The sequence below is a fragment of the Grampus griseus genome (genome assembly GCF_964374135.1).
Source record: "Grampus griseus genome assembly, chromosome: X".
Taxonomy (NCBI): domain Eukaryota; kingdom Metazoa; phylum Chordata; class Mammalia; order Artiodactyla; family Delphinidae; genus Grampus; species Grampus griseus.
Genome location: NC_138999.1, coordinates 26,133,458 through 26,156,576, shown reverse-complemented (window position 1 = coordinate 26,156,576; position 23,119 = coordinate 26,133,458). Strand labels below are relative to the sequence as shown.

The window sequence follows — 23,119 nt, the reverse complement described above, 5'->3', positions numbered from 1 at the left end:
AGCCCACCATGCAGCCAACTTAAAATTACCTCCCAAGGAGGGATTTGCAAAATAACCAAACCTCAAAGTGTTCTGGCTAAGAGAATTTATACTTCACTGCTCTCATCTGGACTCTCTCCCCACCATCCTCACTGGGTTTTTCCATCACACCACCTTCCTTATATAATAGCTGCTCTTATACTCTCAACATCTACAGGCAAGTGCAGGGTCTTTTTTATCTTAGCATCATCACTACCAGCACAGAACCTTCCAAAGAGCAGATGCTCAATTACAGATGGGAATCAATGAGGCACTGAGTGAGGAATGTAACTTATTACTATCCAATTTTGTCGGCATTCTTGAATAAGCTAAGGACATCTAGGTGTATATCTTTGAATTTTACAAAGAGAAAGACAAAGGTGAATAAGACAAACCAAAATTTGACTAAACTTTACTTTGCTTTTCATTTTAAAACCACAGCATTCTTTCACATTCCCAAGAAAATTCCTATTCCAAAGCCATATTATCTCAGTCCAGAACCCCAGAAACATGCAAGGAGTTTTCACATCGTACTACACAGTACCTAAACTCTTACGCTTAAACCTGATAAACAACAACAAATATGTGATCCATGTCATTTATAAACTTGGATTCTGAATCTAAAGAAACATTCTAGTGAAAGAAACAACATTTGAAAGATACTAGTGTAAAACAGGAACACAAAGAAGATATATATTATGATCTTTCCAGCCCCAGCTTAGCCTCTCACTACTGAAAAGGTTGGCAGCGTTGGTCAAACACAAAGTGAAGAAGCTGCCTCAGACCTCACTAAGGGTGGGAGGAACTGCTAGACATGACCTTGGAAGGCGCACTGGCCTTGACTCGAGTACCAGCCCTGGCTGCGGCTCGGGCTCGGGCTCGGGCTTGGGCTCTCTCTTCCTCATCTCTCAAAGCCTTTTCATAATGGGCTGGAAAGGCACTGGGGACGGTACCAGTGACCCTGGCTACAAACTCCAGGACTTCCATCTTGGTGGTTTCAGCACGGGCTCTCCGGCCCCACAGGAACTCATAGCGCGGGGGATCGCTGTCGCACACCTGACGACACACCAGGTACTTTTCCTGCACCAGATCTTCTGTGATAAGCTTCCTGGGCTCCCCAAAGATTATGTGACACCTTCCAACATAAACACCCAAAACATTCAGGTATTTCCAGATCTCCTCCTCAGAGGCGCGGTCGCCACGCAAGAAGATCACACCGAGGAGAAGCATCAGAAGCCCATTCTTCTGAAACCGCCCGCCACTGCTCTGACGCCCATCATCGCTGACATGTAGCTTGCTGCCAAGGGTATAGGAATCACCACCCGGCTTGACTTCCTTCAACTCAAGACCAAAGATCAGGTGAACGCACTCAGCAGCTCTCCTGAGGATCTCAGGGAACTTCCCCTTGTACCTTTTGTTCACAAGCTTCAGCAAGTCTGCCTTTATAATGGGCTCTTCCATTGTATACTTCTCCAGCAGGAATTCTATCAACATTCCCACCTTCTTGATTAGAGGATCTCTCTGAAAGCTCTCACCAGAGGCTGAGGCGCGGGAGGAATTTTTCCTTGCTTGAACCGGGCCCTTGGCGCGCACATCAGATCCTGGGCCTGAAACCCCTGCAGCACGAGAGCTAGTGGCTGGGGCTCCCTGAGGCTCCTGGCGAGTGCCAGCAGCAGGGGAGCTCGGGGGAGTACCCTGAGAAGGAGAAGAGGGGCACGAGGGCGACTCTTCTCTCTGTGCTGCAGTGGCCTGAGCACCCCCGTGATTCTGGGTCTCCCTCCGGGCCTGGTGGCGCTTCTCACGGGCACGGAGCTTACTCTTCTGCCCCCGAGGCATGACTATGGGCAGGGACAGCAAGCGGGGGAGTGGGCAGGAGAGCAGGTGATGCTGGAACCTGGAGGAGGGAAGGTGAGAGGGTGTGAGCACCTTCAGCAGGGAGGTCCCACCCTGACTTGAAGAAGGCCGCTCTGCACGTTTCCTTGAGGGCACTGCTCTAGGAACCACTAGGCTCTTGTTCTTGGTCAGCCTGTCCCGAGAACCCAGGGTAAGAAGCGAGAGTGAGTGAGCCTCAGGCTACAGCCTGCCAGCCCTGCCTGTGGCTGACGGCGGTGACCACAGATCCTGGTAGGGTAGGCCCTCTCTGGGTTCCAAGGGTCCCTTTCGTTCACAAACAGGATTGTCACATCGACTCTTGGTAGGGCCGGGACCTCTTTCCTGTGCTGCTCTAAAGGTGACACCTCAGAGCTCCCTGGGGCCCACGAGAAGGAACTGAGTCATGGACACTGTCGGGGTGCACAGCGCTGACAGTTGAGTGGGGCCTGCTCTGTCCTGAACTCGTTGCTCCTCAACCATTCAGCGTCCTCATCTTGTCGATACCAAGGGTCTGGGACCCCTCCTGCTGCCCCTGGTGCGGCACCTTCAGACGAAGGATCTCGTCTCCCTTAGAAATGATACAAAGAAATGAGGAGCCTCCGCCTGACAACCATGCTCCGGGCCTTCAAGGGCTGAGCAGAGGCCTGGGCAGGACTCTTTATTATGCCTTTGATTCGGTGGAAGGGGGGTGTGCTACCTTCAGTCGTCATTCACAGTCCCCACTGGGTCTCCTGGGAGGATCTGGGGGCTCCTTTCTCTCTTGACTTGAGGACATTTCCTCACAGTACGGCCCACAGCTCCCTGAGACCGAACAGTGGAAGTGAGGATGGCCTTACCTGGCCACAGCGCCCCTAGTCTCCAGAGGCTGAAAGCTGCAGCAGGCAGGCTGAGGCCCTATAACGTGTGGTCCTCCCTCACGGTCCCCATTTCTCACTCAGGGGAGGGTCTACGGTTCCTCCCTCTGCTGACCCATCACACCAAGATGCTGACTTCCCTGTGAGTTCCGAGTGGGGAACTGATGGGCACTTCTGCCTCACATCTGTGCCCGGGGGCGCCTCTAGGAATGACAATGGAAAGGGACTCTGCGCGGTCCCCGCTGGCACGGGGTGGACTTCCCCCCACAGTCCTCAGCATCGTCTCCGTAAGTCCTGGCAAATCCCGGAAATCCTCCCTCTGCTGATCTGAGTTCGCTTGCATTACATTAAGATTCTCACCTTCCTGAGATCCCCAAGATGAAAGAAAGGGTGAGTCACTGCCAGTCATCCCCGTCCATGCCCTCCCTGGGTTGGTAGCAGGGGCTGGACTCCGCGGGACCCCACTGTTGCGGCATCGTTGGCCTCTTTCGCCCTCACTCAGACGGCATCTACGCTCCTCCCTCAGCCCACCTGAGTCTTCTGGCCTCAGATCAAGGCCCACATCTGCCTGGGTCCCTGGGGCCCGAAGTGAGGGGTGACACATCAGGCTACCTCTACCTGGGGTTTCCCAGGGCTGAGGGGTGTGGGAGTTTGTGGGCCCCCACTGCTTTGGGTGGGTCTGCACCTACATCATCCCTCAGTGTCCTCACCCTGACGCACAGCAGGACTTGGACATCCTCTGTGTCTTGACTTGACGTCTATCCCCTCACACTAAGGCCCCCAACTCCCCGAGACCCGCTAGAAAGAAAATTTTCTTGTCTCTCTAGCTACAACTGTGTGTGGACTTGCAATGCTGACAGGCAGGAAGAGATTCTGTGGCCCTCACTATTGTGGTGTAGGTGGTCCCCTCAATTCTCAGGGTCCTCTCCTTGGATCCTGGGATTACCTGGAAATCCTCCGGCTGCTCACCTGAGCCCATACTCCCATCAAGGAGGTTCCTCACCTCCCTGCCATGGTCCGGGAAAACATGAGTGATATTCATCAGGTCACCATGCTTGAGTCTCCCTCCCAGGTCTGAGAGTAGGGATGAGATTCTATGTGGTTCACTTCTTTCTGGGTGGGGCTCCCTCATGTTCACTCAGTGTTACCACCTTGACTCTCGTTAGGAACCAGGCTTCTTCCCTATGTTGAATGAGGCCTCTCCCATTAGACCCAAACCCTGACGTCCCTGAGACCACCCTTGGAGGAACTGAGAGGGCAATTCAGCCTGAGAGCTCTAAACCTGGCTTCCCAGGGTGAAGGCAGAGGTGGCACTTTGTGGGGTCTCCTCTGTTCTGGGGGAGTCGGTTGTCTCATTCCTCACATAGAATTTGTGCCTTGACATCGATCATGGCCTGGGACTCCCCTTCTGCTGAACCGGGCAGCCAGCCCTTAAACCAAGGCCCTCATCTCCCTCAGACCCCACAGGCAGAAGTTAAGGGGCACCTGAGCCTGCCAGCTCTGCCTGGGCCTCCCGGGGCTAACGGCAGGGGCGGCATGGGCCTCCCGGGGCTAACGGCAGGGGTGGCATGAGATGCAGCTCTCTCCACTGTGTATGGAGCAGTCTCCATTTCCTCACTCAGGATCTTTACCTTGACTCTGCACCCTGCCTGGGACTTTGCCCTCTGCTGACGTGAGCCCATGACCGTCAGAAAAGGTCCTCTTCTTCCTGGGACCTGAGCTTACAGTCAGAGTGAGCCTCATTCTGCCAAAGGTGATCTGGGGCTCGGCTACGCCTGGTAACAGCAAGGGTGGGACTCTCCGACCCCACTGTTCTGGAGTTGGTGGCTCCCTCAGTCCTCATTCAGGACTCTGGCATCCAGTCCGGGTAGGGTTTGGGATTCCTCCCTCCACTGACCCGAATCTACATGCCTCAGACCGCAGCTCTCACCTCCTTGAGTAGCCTGAAGAGAAGTCGGGGGCTCCACATCCCGGCTACCTTATCTGGGGACTCCCAGGTCTGAGAGCAGGGCTGCCGATTTGTGCAGTTCCCTGTTTTCACGAGAGGTCTGCTTACTAACACTGATGGTCCTACCTCTGCTTCTTTTAGGGCCAAGTCTCCTCCCTAAGCTTAATGGGGTTGCCTTATCTATCTATCTATCCATCCATCCATCCATCCATCCATCCATCCATCCATCCAACTACCTCTTGTTTTACATTTCACACCCTTTACGCATTTACTTCGTAACTGGTAGTTTGTATCTCTTAATTGTCCTCACCTAATTTCTCTCCTCCCCCCAACCACCTGTTTGTTTCCTGTGTCTATAACTGTTCCTGTTCTGTTGTTTGTTCATTTGTTTTTTCAGCTTCCACGTGTAAGTGAAATCATACAGTATTTGTTTTTCTCTGTCTGACTTATTTCACTTAGAGTACAGAACACCCTCTTGGTCCACGCCCCCGCCCTTTCTTTTTGGCCGCACCATGTGGCATGTGGGATCTTAGTTCCCCCACCAGGGATCGAACGTGCGCCCCCTGCAGTGGAAGCGAGGAGTCTTAACCACTGGACCGCCAGGGAAGTCCTGCCCCCTTTCCATAAAGGCCTTTCTCTACCCGAACGTCCCCTAGCCCCCAACCCCACTTCCCACCCCAGGCAGAAATGAGGGGTTCTCTCAGCCTGAATTACTCTAGAGCATCGCGCGAGTGAAGGCGGGAGGGGGCCCCGTGCAGTCACGCCTTTAGGAAGGAGGGACCGTCGTCAGCTCTGAAGGTCCCACTTTCCACCTGCTGGGGACAAGACTACACCCTTTGCCTAAGAAGCCGGCCCCTCTAGACAAAGGCCCTCCACTCTCTGAGGCCCTCCAGACGGCAACTCCTCTGGCATATACGTCAGATCAGGGTCCCACGCTGCTGATGGCAGGCAGGGGCGGGAGGCGGGGGGGTTACCTTTCTTAAGTGGGGAGAGGGGAGGGAAGGTCCCTTCAGGCTACATTCAGGTCCTCACCGTGGCTCCGGACGAGTCCCGAAAACCCACGCTCGGACGAACAAACGCCGCGGCTCCCAGTCGGGCTCCTCGCTTCCGAAGCGGAAGTCGGGGGAGCCGCATCCGGCGCTGCGTGGGGTCTCCGAGGGCTGACGGCAGGGGCGGGACTCTGCGGGAACGCCCACTGTTCAGGGGTCAACGGTCCCTGCGTCCTGCTGGTGCCGTCTATCAGAGCCCGGGACCCCGCCCTCTATGGTCCTGGGTCCTCCAGCCTCCGAACCAAGCCCTCACCTCCCCGAGGCCCTAGTGGGGGGAAGTCAGGGCGCTGCTTCGACCATCTCTGCCTGACAAGACGGGCGCCACCCTGTGAGCCTCCCTCCTTGGGGGAGAGACCCCCTCATTAGCACTGAGGGTCCTCACCTTGACTCTGGTTATGGCCAAGACGTCCCCCTCTGCAGAACTGGAGTCTGATCCTGCTAGATGAGGCCCTTCCCTCCCTGAGATCACTCGGGTGGAATGAGGGGATGACTCAGCAGTAGCTCTTCTGGGTCTCCCAGGGCTAAGAACTGTACAGAATTCTATTTGGCCCCCTCTGCTTTTGGGGGTCCCCTCATAACACTCAGCATCGTCACATGAATTCTTGTTAGGGCTCAGGTCTCTATCTCTCTCTCTGCAAAACTGAGGCCAACCCCATTAGACAGAGACCCTCACCTCACTGAGACTTTCCAGGCTGAAATCAACCTGACATCTATGGCCAGAGCTTCCCGGGGATGACAGCATCAGAGATTTTTCCGGGGCCTCCTTTTATGCTGTGCGTGCTACCCTTAGTCCACATTCAGATCCTCACCTTGACACATGATCAATCCTGTAACTCCACTCTCTGCTTTCCTGAAGCTGCTTGTCTTACATCAAGGTCCTACTCTCCTAAGAATTCCAAGTTGAAAGTCAGGGTGATCCTCATATGACCATAGTCCATTGGGGCCTCCAAGAACAGGCAGCAGGGATGCAACTCTATTGGACCTCACTGTTCTGGCTGGGTCCTTCCATGATTCCTCACTCAACGTGCTCACTACATCTAACAAAGCCTGGCACTCCTCCTTCTACGGAACTGAGGTCACTCTCCTTAGTCTTTGGATAACTCCTATATTCAGGGGTGATCGTCTCCTCGGTCCTCATTCATGGGGGTTCTTATATCAGCTTCTGTCTCTTGATTAAAGGCTTCCTGGGAAACGCATATTCCTACAAACATTTGACCAGTCACCCTATTGCAAATCTCGGGAGAAAATGGGTCTCTGTCCCGAAAGTGATGTAAGATTAGGAAAATGCAGCACAAATTAAGGACCTCAGGACAGATGTTACGCTGTCAGAGAAAAAAAGCTGATATATTCCTTCTCTTCACCAGCCAGACTTAGGGTAGTTCTAAAATATTTACTTTCTACATAGAAGGATAGAGCCAGATAATCTTGTAAGCCCCTGATCATTTGAGGGTATCTGATTTTGCACATGCAGATGATCATATTGTTACCGAGCATTATCTCTTTCTCTCCTTTATTCATATCTCTTGTTTATTTCCGTATTTGTACTGCTGTGGGTATGTATTCCAATCCAGTGTTTTGGTCACAGAGTCCTTCTTTTCATCACTCAAGATACATTTTGAAGTGGTAGAAGACAGTGAATTAACTGACTCATGATCAGCCTCAGGCTGGGAGGAGTGGAATGGCGCGAGCTCTGGACAAATTCAGACCAGAGGTCCAGTCCCGGCCATGTGACCTATTAGCTGTGTGAACTCAGGTCCATCACCAAGCTCTGTGAGCCTCAGGTGAAGTGGCTTTGTTAAGCCCTATTTTGCAGGGCTAGTGGCATGCAGGTAATGTATGTAAAACACCTGGCACAGCGCCTGGACCACATTGAGACTTTACACAATGTCTGTTTTTACCATGATTATGATTATTTTGGCTGCAGACGATACCACCCACCCTGAAGGAATTTTTAAATCCAGGAGATATCAGAGAATATGTGGCATTCTAGGACATGGAACACCAAATCAGTCCAAAATGCTGTTTACAAAGAATCTTTAATTTCCCCAATAAATCAAATATGAAAATTATATTTTCCTTCCAACTGAATGAAATTCAAATATTCTAGAATTTGCTTCCAAGACTAACTCTTTCTTCCTTCCAAGCTGCCCTTTCATCTAAACTAAACAACCCCTATCGTCATTAATTTTACCGTCACCGAAAATCTACACCTCTCGTAGACTTTGCGGAATTACAACCAAAAAAAAAAAAACAAAACTGAATGCGAATGCCCTTTTAATAGAATGGGCTCTGACTCCTTGTCCCCCAGCAAAGAGTATCAGCCCACTGGCTTCTGAGTTTCCAGTTTCAGACTACTGTCACCTTTATTTCAAAGACACTCCTTGGAGATGATGTGCATAAAACACCTAGGTTGTGCACTGTGTTCACCTGCACTGGGACAGGAGCACGGGGCACGTTCCATCCCTGCCCCGGGTGGAGATTTCTCTCTGGTTTACTCATGGTTTCAAAGTAACTGTTAAGGGCAGTTTTCCATTCCAGGCTTAAGTCTCTCAACTCTGAGACCCACCATCTGAGGGTCTGGCCCCTGTTCAGTGTTTCCACAGCCTCACTGGCTGGCTCACCATACGGCCTAACTTAAAATTATCTCCCACTGCAGGACTTTTATATTGTCCTAAAGTCTCAAAGTGCCTTGCATCAGGACATTTACACTAGACTCCTCATGAGGAACCCCTCAACCCCCACTTCTTACCCCTGATTTTTATTGGGCCTTTAGATCTTCGTTCACCAGCTGCTTTCTATGAATGCTGCTCTTAGACTCTAGAATTCTACAGGCAGGGGTTGGGTCTATGTTTCTTAGCATCCCCAGTACCATCCAAAAGCCTTCTGAAGAGCAGACGCTAAATTGGTATTTGAACAATTAAAGATCAGGGCTTCCCTGGTGGCACAGTGGTTAAGAATCCGCCTGCCAATGCAGGGGACACGGGTTCAAGCCCTGGTCCGGGAAGATCCCACATACCGCGGAGCAACTAAGCCCGTGCGCCACAGCTACTGAGCCTGTGCTCTAGAGCCCGCGAGCCACAACTGCTGAAGCCCACGTGCCACAACTACTGAAGCCCACGTGCCTAGAGCCCGTGCTCTGCAATGACAAGCCACCGCAGTGAGGAGCCCACGCACCACAATGAAGAGTAGACCCACTCGCCGCAACTAAAGAAAGCCCTTGCAGCAACCAAGACCCAACGCAGCTAAAAATTAATAAATTAAAAAAAAAGAGCACGTGTGCAAGAAGGCAAAATACTGTGATTTCACTTCTCCCACATTCTTAAATAAGCTAACCGAATCCAGGTATATATACTTCAATTTTACAAAGAAAGACTAAAAGGAATAAAACAAACCAAGAAGTGAATACCTCTTCAGTTTTTTTTTCTGTATCTCATGATCACACAGACTTTACTGTGGAATAATTTCCTTTTTCACAAAAAGTCCATATTCCAATGTTCCGAATGACAAGAAATGATTCGAGGATTTCCAGTTTGTGTTACATAATACCAAAATTCTTATTTCTCAACCTGATAAGCTGCACTAAATGTGTGAGTCATGTCATTAATAAACTTAGACTCTGAAGCTAAACACATCTTTAATTGAAAGGAACAACATTTAAAAATAGAAAAAAGAAAAATCTCCTATTTGTGCATATTGTCTAGGAACACAAATATATGTTGTGTTCCCATGAGCCCCACCTTGGCCCTCCACTAGTTGGGAGACTGACTGCTTCCTTTAAATACAAAGTGAAGTATCCGCTCAGCCTTCACTAGGGACCGGAGGAGCTTTGGGACATGCCCTGGAACACCCACTGGCCAGCGTAGCAGTATGAGCCCTGGCTGCAGCTCTGGCTCAGGCTCTCTCTTCCTCATCTCTCAAAGCCTCTTCATACCAGGATGGGAAGGCACTGGGCTTGGTATCACTGACATTAGCCCCAAACTCACACATTCTTTTATATATCTATATCCATAACTATCCTGGAAGCACCCCATATTAGTTTACAAAGATCATGCTCATTCTTTTTTATAGCTACATAGTATAGTGCTCCACTCTGTGAATATACCATGTTTTTATCAATTAATATATTCACGGACATTGCAGTATTTTCACATTGTTGTGGATGTGCCTTCGCGGTTAATTTCTGAAAAATTGGAGTTACTGGCTCAAATGTAAATGCATATTTCCTTTTGTTGTATCACCAAATTCTGTTTATGTTCTAATCTCATTCTTTGACGTGTAGCTGTCCAGCTACACGTCAAAGAATGAGATTAGAACATTCTCTAACACCACATACAAAAATATACTCAAAACCAATTAAAGACCTAAATATACGAGTGGAAACCATAATGCTCCTAGAAGATAACATGGGTGGAACACTCTTTGACATAAATCATAGCAATATTTTTTTGGATCTGTCTCCTAAAGCAAAGGAAATAAAAGCAGAAACAAACAAATGGAATATAATTAAAGTTAAAAGCTTTTGCACAGCAAAGGAAACCATTGACAAAATGAAAAGACAACCTGTGGAATGGGAGAAAATAATTCAAAATGATATGCTCAATAAGGGGTTAACATCCAAAATATATAAACAGCTCATATAACTCAACAGTTTAAAAAAAAAAAACCAAATAACCCAATCGAAAAAATGGGCAGAAGACCTAAATAGACATTTTTCCAAAGAAGACATACAGGTGGCCAACAGGCAAATGAAAAGATGGTCAACATCATTAATCATCAGATAGATGCAAATTAAAACTACCATGAGGTATTACCTCACACCTATCAGAATGGCCATCATCAAAAAGAACAGAAATAACAAATGCTGGCAAGCACGTGGAGATCTGTACACTGTTGGTGGGAATGTAAATAGGTGTAGCCACTGTGGAAAACAGTATGGAGGTTCCTCCAGAAACTAAAAATAGAGCTACCATATGACCCAGCAATTCCACTCCTGGGTATGTATCCAAAAGAAACAAACGAACAAACAAAAAACAACAACCCCACCCCCTCACTAAGTTGGATGGTCTCCTTCAGGTTCTCGATGGTTCTCTGAGCCTGAGGGTTTCCACCGCTCATCTACCCTTCCCCCCAGCTTCGTCTACATGCCTCTGACCCCACCCTCCCAGTCCAACCTCTCTGTTTAGAAAGAAGGTGCCTGTGTCTGGCAGAGCCAGGATAGGATGAAGAGACAGTCCTTCCCAGCCGCCCAGATAATCAAGAGTTTTGACCGGATCTTTGAGCACACACCAGGACTGTGAGGGGCCAGAGGAACAGCACAGACTATGGTGCTGAAAGGGATTAATAAGGAACTTAGTGATTTGGCCCCTGACCCTCCAGCACGCTGCTCTGCAGGTCCAGCTGGGGATAATATGTTTCATTGGCAAGCCACAATTATGGAAGCTAATGAAAACCCGTATCAAGGTGGTGTATTCCTTTTGACAATTCATTTTCCTACAGACTACCCCTTCAAACTACCTAAGGTTGCATTTGCAACAAGAATTTATCATTCAGACATTAACACTAATGGCAGCATTTGTCTCAATATTCTAAGATCACAGTGGTCTCCTCCTTTAATCGTTTCTAACGTTCTTTCATCCATTTGTTCACTGCTATATGATCCAAACCCAGATGACCCCCCCTAGTGCCATAGACTGCATGGATCTATAAAACAGAGAGAGAGAAGTACAAAAGAATTTCTTGGAACGGACTCAGAAGTATGCCAGGTATGCTACCTTAAAGTCAGAATAACCTGCATTATAGCCAGAATAAACTTTAAATTACTGTTAAAAAAGGAAAAAACCACTAATTCGAAAAGATGCACGCACCCCAATGTTCATAGCAACATTACCAACAATTGCCAAGATGTATATACCACATCTTCTTTACACACACACACACTCGCACGCGCGCACACACACACACACACACACACAATGGAATACTAGTCAGCCATAAAAAAGAATGAACTTTTGCCATTTTGCAACAACATGGATGGAGTTGGAGGGTATTATGCTAAGTGAAATAAGTGAGGTAGAGGAAGAAAAACACTGTATGATACCACTTATATGGAGAATTTCAAAAATAAAGCAAACTAGGGAAATATGACAGACTCACAGATATAGAGAACAAGCTAGTGGTTACCAGTGGGAGGAGGGAAGGGGGAGGGGCAGGGGAAGGATGGGGATTAAGAGATACAAAATACTATGTATAAAATAAACAAGAGGGCTTCCCTGGTGGCGCAGTGGTTCAGTGTCCGCCTGCCGATGCAGGGGACACATGTTCGTGCCCCGGTCCGGGAAGATCCCACATGCCGTGGAGCGGCTAGGCCCGTGAGCCATGGCCGCTGAGCCTGTGCGTCTGGAGCCTGTGCTCCGCAACAGGGGAGGCCACAACAGTGAGAGGCCGACGGACTGCAAAAAAATAAAAATTAAATAAAAATTAAAAAGCTACAAGGATATATTGCACAACAAACGGTATTTAGCCAATATTTTATAATAACTGTAAATGGAATATAACTTTAATAATTGTGAATCACTCTGTTGTGTACATGAAACTTATAAAATATTGTACATCAACTATACCTCAATTAAAAAAGATCTACTCTCTTAACAACTTTCAAATATACAATACAGTATTATTAACTATAGTCACCATGCTGTACATTACATCCCCAGGACTTCTTTATTTTGTAAATGGTTTGTACCGTTTGGCCATTTACACCCATTTCATCCATCCTCCACCCCACACCTGTGGCAACCACCAATCTGTTCTCTGGGTGTTTTTTTTTTTTTAATTTCCACATATAAGTGAGATCATATAGTATTTGTCTTTGTGTGTCTCTCTGTGTTATTGCAAATGGCAGGATTTCCTTTTTTTTTTTTAAATGGCTGAATAATATCCGAGGGAGAGTGAGAGTATGACTGTGTGTGTGAGTGTATCACATTTTCTTTATCCATTCATCCATCAATGAACACTTACGTTGTTTTCATGTCTTGGTTATGGTAAATAAATGAATATGGGGGGGGTGCAGATATCTTTTCAAAAAAGTTGTTGTTTTCTTTTCCTTCAGATAAATTTCCAGGAGTGGAATTGCTGGATCACACGGTAGTTCTATTTTCAATTTTTTCATGAACCTCTATACTGTTTTCCATAGTGGCTGCATCAATTTACAGTCCCATAAAATCATATTTTCTTGAATAATTTAAGCACATCCTAAATGCAAAAGGTATATATCTTTTCCTAACTTTAAAAGGTGTATATCTTCTAAATTTTGGAAAAGAAAGACTGAATGGAGTACGCCAAACCCATAGGTGAACAATTTTAATTTGTTTTCTCTATCTTCTTATCCTATTTTACTGGGGAGTTCTTTCACATTACCAAGAATATCCCTATTCCAATTCCATGCAGTCTTGCTCTGGATCACATCGATGATTTAAAAATTTTCAATTTGTATTTCAAAAAACAAAATTCTTACTTCTAAATCTGATAAAGAGCAATAAGTGTGTGCCCATGTCATTCATAAGCTTGTTCTGAATCTAAATAAACTTTCTTTTGAAAAGAAGATCACTTGAAAATTACCAAAAAAATAAGCCAACAGGAATTTATGCATATCAGGAACACTGGTTAACAGGCTTTTCCAACCACAAAGTGAAGAATCGGCCTCTACCTCACTAGGGGTGACAGGAGCGACTGGATGTGGCCCTGGAATGTGCACTGGCCGTGGCAGTAGTGCCAGCCCTGGCTGAAGCCCTGGCTCGGGCTCTCTCTCCCTCATCTCTCAAAGCCTCTTCATACCAGGATGGGAAGGCACTGGGGACCCTATCATCAACCTTGGCCAAAAACTCCAGGACTTTCATCTTGCTGGTTTCAGCTTGGGCTCTTGATCGCTGTCGCGCATCTGATGATACACCAGGTATTTTCCTGCACCAAATCTTCTGTGATAAGCTTCCTGGGCTCCACCAAGATGAAGTGCCTCTTTCCATCAAAAACACCCCAAATATTCAGGAATTCCCAGATCTCCTCCTCAGAGGCGTGGTCGCCATGCAAGAAGATCACACCGAGGAGAGGCATCAGGGGCCCATTCTTCCGAAACCGCCCACCACTGCTCTGACGCCCATCATCGGTGAGATCTAGCTTGCTGACAAGGGCATAGGAATCACCACTCGGCTTGACTTCCTTCAAGTCAAGGCCGCAGACCAGTTCCATGTGCTCAGTGGCTCTCCTTAGGATCTCAGGGAATTGTTCCCTGTACATTTTGTTGACAACCTTCAGAATGTCTATCTTCATGATGGGCTCTTTTATATTTCTGCAGTAGGAATTGCATCAACATCCCTGCCTTCATGGTTAGAAGGTCCTTCCGTAAGCTCTCAGTGGAGGTTGAGGCTTTAGAGCCACGTGCACTTTCTCATCTTGGCTCTTGACATCTTTTTCAGACAATGTGCATGAAATAGCTGAGAAGTAACGATGGTGGATGTGGATCTCTGAGGCTCCTAGGAATGCCAGCCACCGGGGAGTCCAAGGAAACATTCCCAAAACAGGAGAGGAAGAGAAGGGGGACTCTTCCCTGCTCAGTGGTTTGAGCACCCTGGAGATCCTGGGTCTCACCCCGGGCATGCTGGCATTTCTCACGAGCACTGAGTTTACTCTTGTGACCCTAGGGAATGATGAGTGTGATCAGGAACAGCAGGCGGGAGTGTGGGTGATGCCCGCACTTGGAGGAGGGAGGAGGAGGGGGAATGAGATGGTGTGAGGACCTTCAGCAGGGAGATTCCAAGTAAGCTTTAACCAAGTCCATCTCTGCAGGTTTCCTTGAGGGCACTGCCCTAGGACTCTGCAGGGCTCTTGTTCTCCTGGTCAACCTGTCCCTGAGAACCCAGTGGAGAAACGGTGAGCCTTAGGCTGCAGCCTGCCTGCCCTGTGTTTTACTGACTAGGGTGACAGCATGGTTGATAGTGGGGCCACTTGTGTTTTTCAGTGTAGGGGGTCTTCTATGTTTAATTTCAGGATTATCATGACAGCTCTTGGCAAGGCCTGGAAACTCCCCTCTCTGTTACTCTAAAGGTGACACCCCAAAGCTCTCCGGGACCCACAAGAAGGAAGTGAGAGGGGCACCTCAGCCCACCACTCTTATCAGGGGGAACCCAGTAGTTAAAGCTCTGTGGGTACCTCTCTGTCCTGAGCTTGTTAGATCCTAAGTCATCATTTGGAGTCCTCACTTGGATACCGCACAGGGTCATGGACTCTTCCTTTTGCTGACTGGGGGCTGGACCTTCAGACCAAGGATCTCACCTCCTTCCAGAACTCAAAAAAAATGGGATGGGGATCCATGAAAGAAATAATTGATAAGCTAGATTTCATTCCCTTAAACTTCTAATCTGCAAAAATACACCATCAAGAGAACAAGATGAGCTACAGTCTCAGAGGAAATATTTGCAAAAGACAGATCTGATGAAGGCTTTTATCCAAAATATACAAAGAACTCTTAAAATTCAATAAGAAGGAAACTAACAACCCGATTAAAAAAATGGACAAAAGATATGAACAGATACCTCACTAAGGAAGATATACAGATGGCAAACAAGCATATGAAAAGATGCTCACCATCATGTACCATTAGGGAACTGCAAATTAAAATTACAACCAGAAACCACTACGTGCCAAAATCCAGAGGACTGACAGCACCAAATGCTGGTGAGGATGGGATTCAACAAGAACGCTTTCATTGTTGGTGGTGATGCAAATGGTACAGCCACTTTGGAAGCCAGTTTGCAAGCTTCTCAGTAAACTAAACATATTCTATACTGTTGGTGGGAATGTAAATTGGTCCAGCCACTATGGGAAACAGTATGGAGGCTCCTCAAAAAATCAAAAATAGGGCTTCCCTGGTGGTGCAGTGGTTGAGAGTCCGCCTGCCGATGCGGGGGACGTGGCTTCGTGCTCGGGTCCGGGAGGATCCCATGTGCCGCGGAGCGGCTGGGCCCGTGAGCCATGGCCGCTGAGCCTGCGCGTCCGGAGCCTGTGCTCCGCAGCAGGAGAGGCTGCAGCAGTGAGAGGCCCGCGTACCGCAAAAAAAAAAAAAAAAAAAATCAAAAATAACATATGATATTGTCGGCAATCCCACCACTATCCAAAGGAATTGAAATCAGAACCTTGAAGAGATATCTGCATTCCCATGTTCATTGCAGCATTATTCCTAATAGCCAAGCTATGGAAGCAACCTAAATGTCCACCGATGGATGAATGGATAAAGTGTAAAGTATACATACAATGGAATATCATTCAGCTTTAAAAAGAAGCTAAAACTTCTCCAGCTATGACAGCGTGAATAAATCTAGAGAACATTATGTTCCAGTGAAATAAGCCAGACACAGAAGGACAAATACTACATGATGTCATTTATATGAGGAATCTAAAATAGTCAAAGTCAGAGAAGCAGAGAGTAGAGTGGTGGTTGCCAGGGGCTATGGAGATGGGGAAAATGAGAAGGTTTTAATCAAAAGTTACAAAGTTTCAGTTATGCAAGGTAATCCGAGGGATCTACTATACAGCATAGAGTTTACAGTTAAGAATACTATATTGTACACTTTCTAACAGGTTATATCTTATGGTAAGTGTTCTTATCACACACACAAAATAAAAAGGGTGGGAGGAAACATTTGGAGGTCATAGATATGTTTATGGCATAAACTGTGGTGACTGATAGTTTCACAAGTGGATACTTATCTCCGAACTCATCAATTTGTATACATTAAATACGTACGGTTTTTGTATGTCCATCCTACCTCAATAAATTGTTTTTTTAAAAAAAACCAACTAAACATACTCTTACCATACAATCTAGTAATCATGCTCCTTGGTATTTACCAAAATGAGTTGGAAACTTACATCCACACAAAAACCTGCACACCGATGTTTATAGCAGCTTTACTCATAATAGCCAAAACTTAAAAGCAACAAAGGTGTCCTTCAGCAGGTAAATGGATAAATAATGGAATACTGTTCAGTGCTAGAAATAAATATCAAACCATGAAAAGACATGGAGGAACCTTAGATGTGTATTAGTAAGTGAAAGAAACTAATCTTAAAAGGCTACATGCTGCGTGATTCCAACTACATGACATCCTGGAAAAAGGCAAAACTATAGAAAAAGCAAAAAGACCAGTGGTTGCCAGGGGTTGGGGGCAGGGAGGGATGAATAGAGCACAGAGAATTTTTAAGGTAGTGAAATTACTCTGTATGACACTATAATGGTAGATACAAGTCATCATACATTCGTCGGAACCCACAAAGTGTACAACACCAAGAATGAAGCCTAATGTAACTCTGGACTTTGTGTGCTAATGATGTGTCAATGTAGCTTCATAGATCGTAGCAAACGGCCTACTCTGATGGGGGATGTTGATAGTGGGGGAGGTGTGAGCTGTGTCAGGGAAGAGGGTACATGGGAACTCTTTGTACTTTCTGCTCCATTTTGCTGTGAACCTAAAACTGCTTTAAAAAAAAATAAAGTGAACTAAAAAAAAAACTGATGGGGGGTGGTGGTTGTTGCTCAGCCTCACACCCTTCCCTGGGGATTTAAGTCTTGAGTGCAGGTGCAGGGCCAGTTTTCCCCTCTATGCAAGAGTGGGTGGGCCTCTCAGTCCTCACTCAGTTTCCTTGATTTGACTCCTGGCAGGGTCTGAGGCTCTCCTCTTTCTCGACCTGAGGCCATTTCTTCAGAGAAAGGCTCTTATTTCCCTGAGATCCAATAGGAGGAGGTGAGGGTGGCCTTACTTGGCCACACCTGCCATGCCATGAGTGACAACTGTATCAGGCAGGTTGAGACCATATGATGGTGATCCCACTCAGGGTTCTAACTCAGTACCCTAAATCTGACTCACGTGAAGGCCTAAGATTCCCCCCTCTGCTGCCCTGGGACCTCCCCCTCAAACCAAGTTCTGCACTTCTCTGTGATCCCCGAGAAGGATATGAGGCCGTCTCTTCCTGACATTTACACCAGGATCTGTCACGGCAACAGGGAGGATTCTGTGAGGTCTCCGCTGATATGGGTTTGGTGGGCCCTGAACTCTTCAGGGTGCTCACCTTCCTCCTGGCGCACCTTGGAAATCCTATCTCTACTGACCTGAGTTGGCCAACCTCAGGCCAAAGTCTTCACTTTCTCAACCTCTTACGTGGAAATCAGGTTCAGCCACATCTTGCCAAGGCTGTCTGGGGACTCTGAGGGCTGACGGCAGGGTCAGGAGTCCATGGGACACACTGTTCGGGGGTGGCAGGTGTGCTTCCTTCATTCCTCATTCAGGGTCCTCACCACCACATGTGGCAGAGACTGGGACTCCTCCCTCTACTGACCTGAGCTCATCCTCCTAGGTAGGACTCACAAGTCCCTGAGAACCCTGAAGAGTAAGTGAGGGCATGCTCAGGCTGACAATTTTGCCTGGCATGTTGCTCTCCCCAGGCCACCCGTAAGGGGCCTTTCATCGTGGCTCCTGTTTCTTGATTAAAGGCTTCCTGGGAAAGGGCCCATCCCTGCACACTCTTGACCGGTTTCCCTATTGCAAACCCTTCAGAGACTGGGTCTCCGTCCCAGGAGTGATGTGAAGTAGGGAAGTTGTAACGCAAGGCAGGATGGATGTGCTGTCAAAGAAAAAAAATACATTGGTTTTTCCCTTCTCTTTACCAGCAAGACTTAGCCTTTTATGTAACTTCTCTTTGAATAGATTTAACTTCCAAATGCGAAGGGCTGTCCAGCATGATTTTCTGAGCCCCTGATCTTTTGAGGTTATCTGACTTTGGATATGTAGATGATCATACTGTCACTAAATACCTTCCTCTGCTTTCTTCACCCTTTTCAACTATTTTGAGACGCTTATTGCTATGCTTATGTATTCCCATCCAGTGTTTTGGGCACAGAGTCCTCCTTTTTATCACCTGAGATATATTTTGTAGTGAGTGAGAAGTAAGGTGAATTAAGGAACACAAAGTTGGCCTCAGGCTGGGAGGAATGGAAAAGTGTGGGCGTCAGACTTAGTTAGGCCAGGAGTCTAGTTCCAACACTGTCACTTAACAGCTGTGCGAAATTGAACACATTACCAAACTCTGTGAGCCTTGGTCTTTTCATCTGTGAAATGGGTTTGAGAAGCTCTGCCTTGGGGACTGATAGAATTTATATAATGCCTGTGAAGTGCCTGGCCCATTGCCTGGCCGGTACTGAGACTTTCAAGGATGCCAGTTCTTACTAAGATTAATTTGTCCCCTGGAGTTTCAACCCACTACACTGAGATTTAACTTTCAAACCAGGAGATGCCAGAGAATAAGCAGGGCTCTAGGGCAAAGAAACCCCTATCAGGCAAAATCCTGCTTAGCAAGGAAAACTAGTATTTCCCTGTTAGAGTATGTCATTCAAGGTCAACATGAGGTAGACTTCCTCAGTAGATGCAACACAAAGCTCTAAAATGTTTCACGGACCTAAAACTTACCTCCCTCTCAGCTGCCCTTCTTTATAAACCACTCCCACTTTCATTCATTTAACCACCCATGAATATCTATTCCTTGCCTAGAGTTTGCCAAATTACAATCAAGATAACTTAATTTGAATGACTTTTTTTCGTGGAGTGGGCTCTGGCTCCCCCAACTAGGGCAAAGAGTGCCAGTCCAGTGGCTTCTGGGCACCCCCACCCCTCAGGGGAGTACCACCCTTATTTCTCAGAAACTCCCTGGAAACATGACAGCGTGAATAAAACACCTAATTTGCATAGTGTTCACCTGCACTGGGACAAGAGCACAGGACACATTCTATTTCTGCCTCAGGTGATTTCTCTCTGATTTACCCACAACCCCAAAGTACAAGGAGACCTCGAAGATATTGCAGGTTTGGTTCCAGACCCCCAAAATAAAGTGAATAGTACAATAAAGTGAGTCACAAGAATTTTTTGGTTTCCCAGTGCTCTTATAAAATTTATGTTTACACTATACTGCAGCCTATTAAGTGTGCAATAGCATTATGTCAAGGAACAATGTACATACCTTAATTAAAAAATACATTTTTGCTAAAAAATGCTAACCATCATCTGAGCCTTCAGCGAGTCCATCTTTTTGCTGGTGAAGGTGTGAAATATTGTGAGAATTACCAAAATGTGACACAGAGACATGACGTGAGAATACCTTGTTGGAAAAATGGCGCTGAAAGACGTGCTGGAAGCAAGGTTGACACAAACCTTCAATTTGTTAAAAAAAGAAAAGAAAAAGCACTATCTGTGAAATACAATAAAGCAAAGCACAACAAAATGAAGTGTGCCTGTAACTGCTAAGGGCAGTTTCCCATTCCAGGCTTTGTCTTTCAACTGTACGGCCCACCATCTGAGGATCTGGCCCCTGCTCAAAATTATCAGTCTCATCTAGCCCACCACGCACCTAACTTATAATTTCCTCCCACTGAAGGACTTACATTTTTCCCAAGGCCCACCACTGCCTTGCATCAGGGAATTTACATTTGACTGCTATCATGTGAAACCACCCCTTCTCCTTTCTTATCCTGTCTTTTCATTTGACCTTTTGGTCTTAGAGTATACATCACCATTTTCTTTATATGATAGCTGCTTCTCGGCTCTATAATTTTATGGTCAGTGGCTAGGTCTCCTTCTTCTCAGCTCTCACAGTACTAGCAAGGAGCCTTCTAAGAGCAGATGCTCAATTCATGTTTGGGGAATAAACGAGCCTGTGAGCATGAGGTCTAATTTATTATGATTTAATTCTACATTTTTGAATGAGCCAAGCACATACTGTTATTTCTAATTTTATAAAACAGAGTAAAAGGAATTAGTAAACCAAATATTGACCATCTTACTTTTTCTATACTATACTACATACAGTATACTATACTATACTTAACTTTTTCACATTTTCAAGGAATTGCATATTGCAATGCCATGTTATCTTCCACCAAATTACTAAATAAGATGGAAGTTTTCCCAATAAGTTTTTACAAAACAGCAAAACTCTTATTCTTAAACCTGATAAACAGCAGTAAGTATGACTGATGTAATTCATAAACTTACATTCTAACACTAAATAAAATTTCATTTAGGAGTAACGTTTGAAAAACAGCAAAAAACAAAGACGTATTTCCAAATTCCCCATACAGAACAGGAACACAAAGGTATTATACAGTGTTCCCTCTGTCACACCCAGCCCTACACTACTTGAAATACTGAATGCTCTCTTCAGCCACAAAGTGCAGAATTTGCCTCAGATTCTGTGTGGGAGGAGCTGGACAGAACACTGGAACATCCACTGGCTTGGGCTCTCTCTTCCTCATCTTTCAAAGCCTCTTCATACCAAGACTGGAAGGCACTGGGGACGGTGTGATTGACCTTGGCCAGGAACTCCAGGACTTTCATCTTGCTGGTTTCGGCATGTGCTCTCGGGCCCCACAGGAACTCGTAGCGCGCTGGATCACTGTTGGCCACTTGCCGGTATTCCAAATACTTCAGCTTCACCCAATCTTGGGTGATGAGCTTCTTGGGCTCCCCAAATATGAAGTGCCTCTTCCCAGCATAGACTCTCATCTTATTCAGGAATTCCCAGATATTCTCCTCTGTGGCGCAGTTGCCCTTCATGAGGATCACAGCCAGAATGTACATCAGGAGACCGGTCTTGGGTAACCCGCTGCCACGGCTCATGGTCCCATCGTTGGGGAGAGCCATTTTGCTGACAAAGGTATAAGTATGCTTGGTACGGTCGACCTCCTTTAAGTCAACACCAAATAGCATCTCCATGCTGAAGGAAGCTCTTCTGAGGATCTCAGGGAATCGATTTTGGTACTTCTTAGCGATAAATTTCAGCATATGTGCTTTCCTAACAGGCTTTTTCATTTTATACATGTGCACCAGGAACTGCACCAACACACTCGCTGTCCTCCTTAGAGGGCCTTTTCGAGACCGCACGGCGGAGACGGGGGCCTGAGAGGAACTGTGCTTTTTCTTCATTTGGCCTTTGGCTCCTTTGTTTGATCTTGCGGGAGAAACACCTGCAGGATTAGTGGTGGTGGCTAGGGCCCTCTGAGGACTCTTGAGAGTGCTACGTGACTTAGCACCCAGCTTTCTCCGAGTAGTAACCCCTAGAGGAGAAGGACATGAAGACGAGGCGGCTTCCTCCTCAGCTGCAGTGGCCTGAGCACCCGTCAGACCCTGGGTCCCACTTTGGGCCTGGCGGCGTCTCTCACGGGTGCGGAGCTTACTCTTCCGCCCCCGAGGCATGGTGACTGTGGTCAGGGACAAAAGGCAGGAACGCAGGTAGGACAGCGGGGTGATCTGGCAGAGATGCGAGAGGATGAGAGGGTGTGAGTGCCTACAGCAGGGAGGTACCACCCTGCCTTTAAGAGGGCCGCTCTTCAGGTTTCCATGTGGGCCCTGCTCTACGAACACACAGGACTCCTGTTCTGATCACCCTGTCCTCTCCTCTAAGAACCCTGTGGAAATAATTAAAGTGAGCCTCAGGCTGCAGCCTGCCAGCCCTGCCTGGTGCTTATTGGGGCTGAGAGCAGCAGTGGGCAATTATCTAGTCCTTGTGGAGCCCCCTCTACTCTGGAGCATTGGGGTCCCCTCAGTTCATATGCAGGACCATCATATCAACTTTGGGCAGGGCCTGGGCCCCCTCCTCTGTGCTGCTCTAAATTTATACCTCAGACCCAGGTCCTCATCTTCCTGGGATACCTTAAGAAGAAGGGAAGGGGCACCTCAGCCCAGCACCCCTGCCAGGGGGCACCCACAGCTGACAGCTCTATGGGACTCTGTCCTGGGCTCCTTGGGGTCCTCAGTCCTCATTCAGGGTCCTTGCCTTGGCTCTCACCAATCTGATACCATCAGAAATAAAGGAGGGGAAACCCAGGAGCTGTGCAAACAAAGAAGAGAAAGGGAAATCTCTCCCAGCAGCCTCAGGAGCAGCGGATTAAATCTCCACAATCAACTTGATGTACCCCGCATCTGTGGAATACCTGAATAGACAACGAATCATCCCAAAATGAGGAGCTGTGTGGATGAAAGGCTCTCGGTGCTGCGGCCAGGAGTCAGTGCTGTGCCTCTGAGGTGGGAGAGCCAACTTCAGGACACTGGTCAACAAGAGACCTCCAGGCTCCACATAATATCAAACGGGGAAAATCTCCCAGAGATCTCCATCTCAACACCAGCACCCAGCTTCACTCAACGACCAGCAAGCTACAGTGCTGGACACCCTATGCCAAACAACTAGCAAAACAGGTACACAAGCCCACCCATTGGCAGAGAGGCTGCCTAAAATCATAATAAGGCCAAAGACACCCCAAAACACACCACCAGACGCGGACC

General features: G+C 47.2%; 2 protein-coding genes and 2 pseudogenes across 4 annotated transcripts; 1 reads left to right on the top strand and 3 right to left on the bottom strand.

Annotated features, from left to right (window-relative positions):
• Positions 1 to 807: 807 nt before the first annotated feature.
• Positions 808 to 1,854, bottom strand: LOC309839822 (melanoma-associated antigen B1-like; the record flags this gene model as incomplete). Its single annotated transcript, XM_082681747.1, has 1 exon — positions 808 to 1,854. One exon carries the CDS (start codon positions 1,852 to 1,854, stop codon positions 808 to 810), a length of 1,047 nt encoding a protein of 348 aa, XP_082537873.1.
• Positions 1,855 to 11,062: 9,208 nt separating this feature from the next.
• LOC309839997 (ubiquitin-conjugating enzyme E2 D3-like) lies at positions 11,063 to 11,528 on the top strand (annotated as a pseudogene). The gene has a single exon. The product of its transcript is annotated as a ubiquitin-conjugating enzyme E2 D3-like (transcript).
• Positions 11,529 to 13,450: 1,922 nt separating this feature from the next.
• LOC309839996 (melanoma-associated antigen B4-like) lies at positions 13,451 to 14,121 on the bottom strand (annotated as a pseudogene). The gene has a single exon. The product of its transcript is annotated as a melanoma-associated antigen B4-like (transcript).
• Positions 14,122 to 20,998: 6,877 nt separating this feature from the next.
• Positions 20,999 to 22,033, bottom strand: LOC309839825 (melanoma-associated antigen B3-like; the record flags this gene model as incomplete). The annotated part of the gene is made up of 1 exon (XM_082681750.1): positions 20,999 to 22,033. One exon carries the CDS (start codon positions 22,031 to 22,033, stop codon positions 20,999 to 21,001), a length of 1,035 nt encoding a protein of 344 aa, XP_082537876.1.
• Positions 22,034 to 23,119: the final 1,086 nt, after the last annotated feature.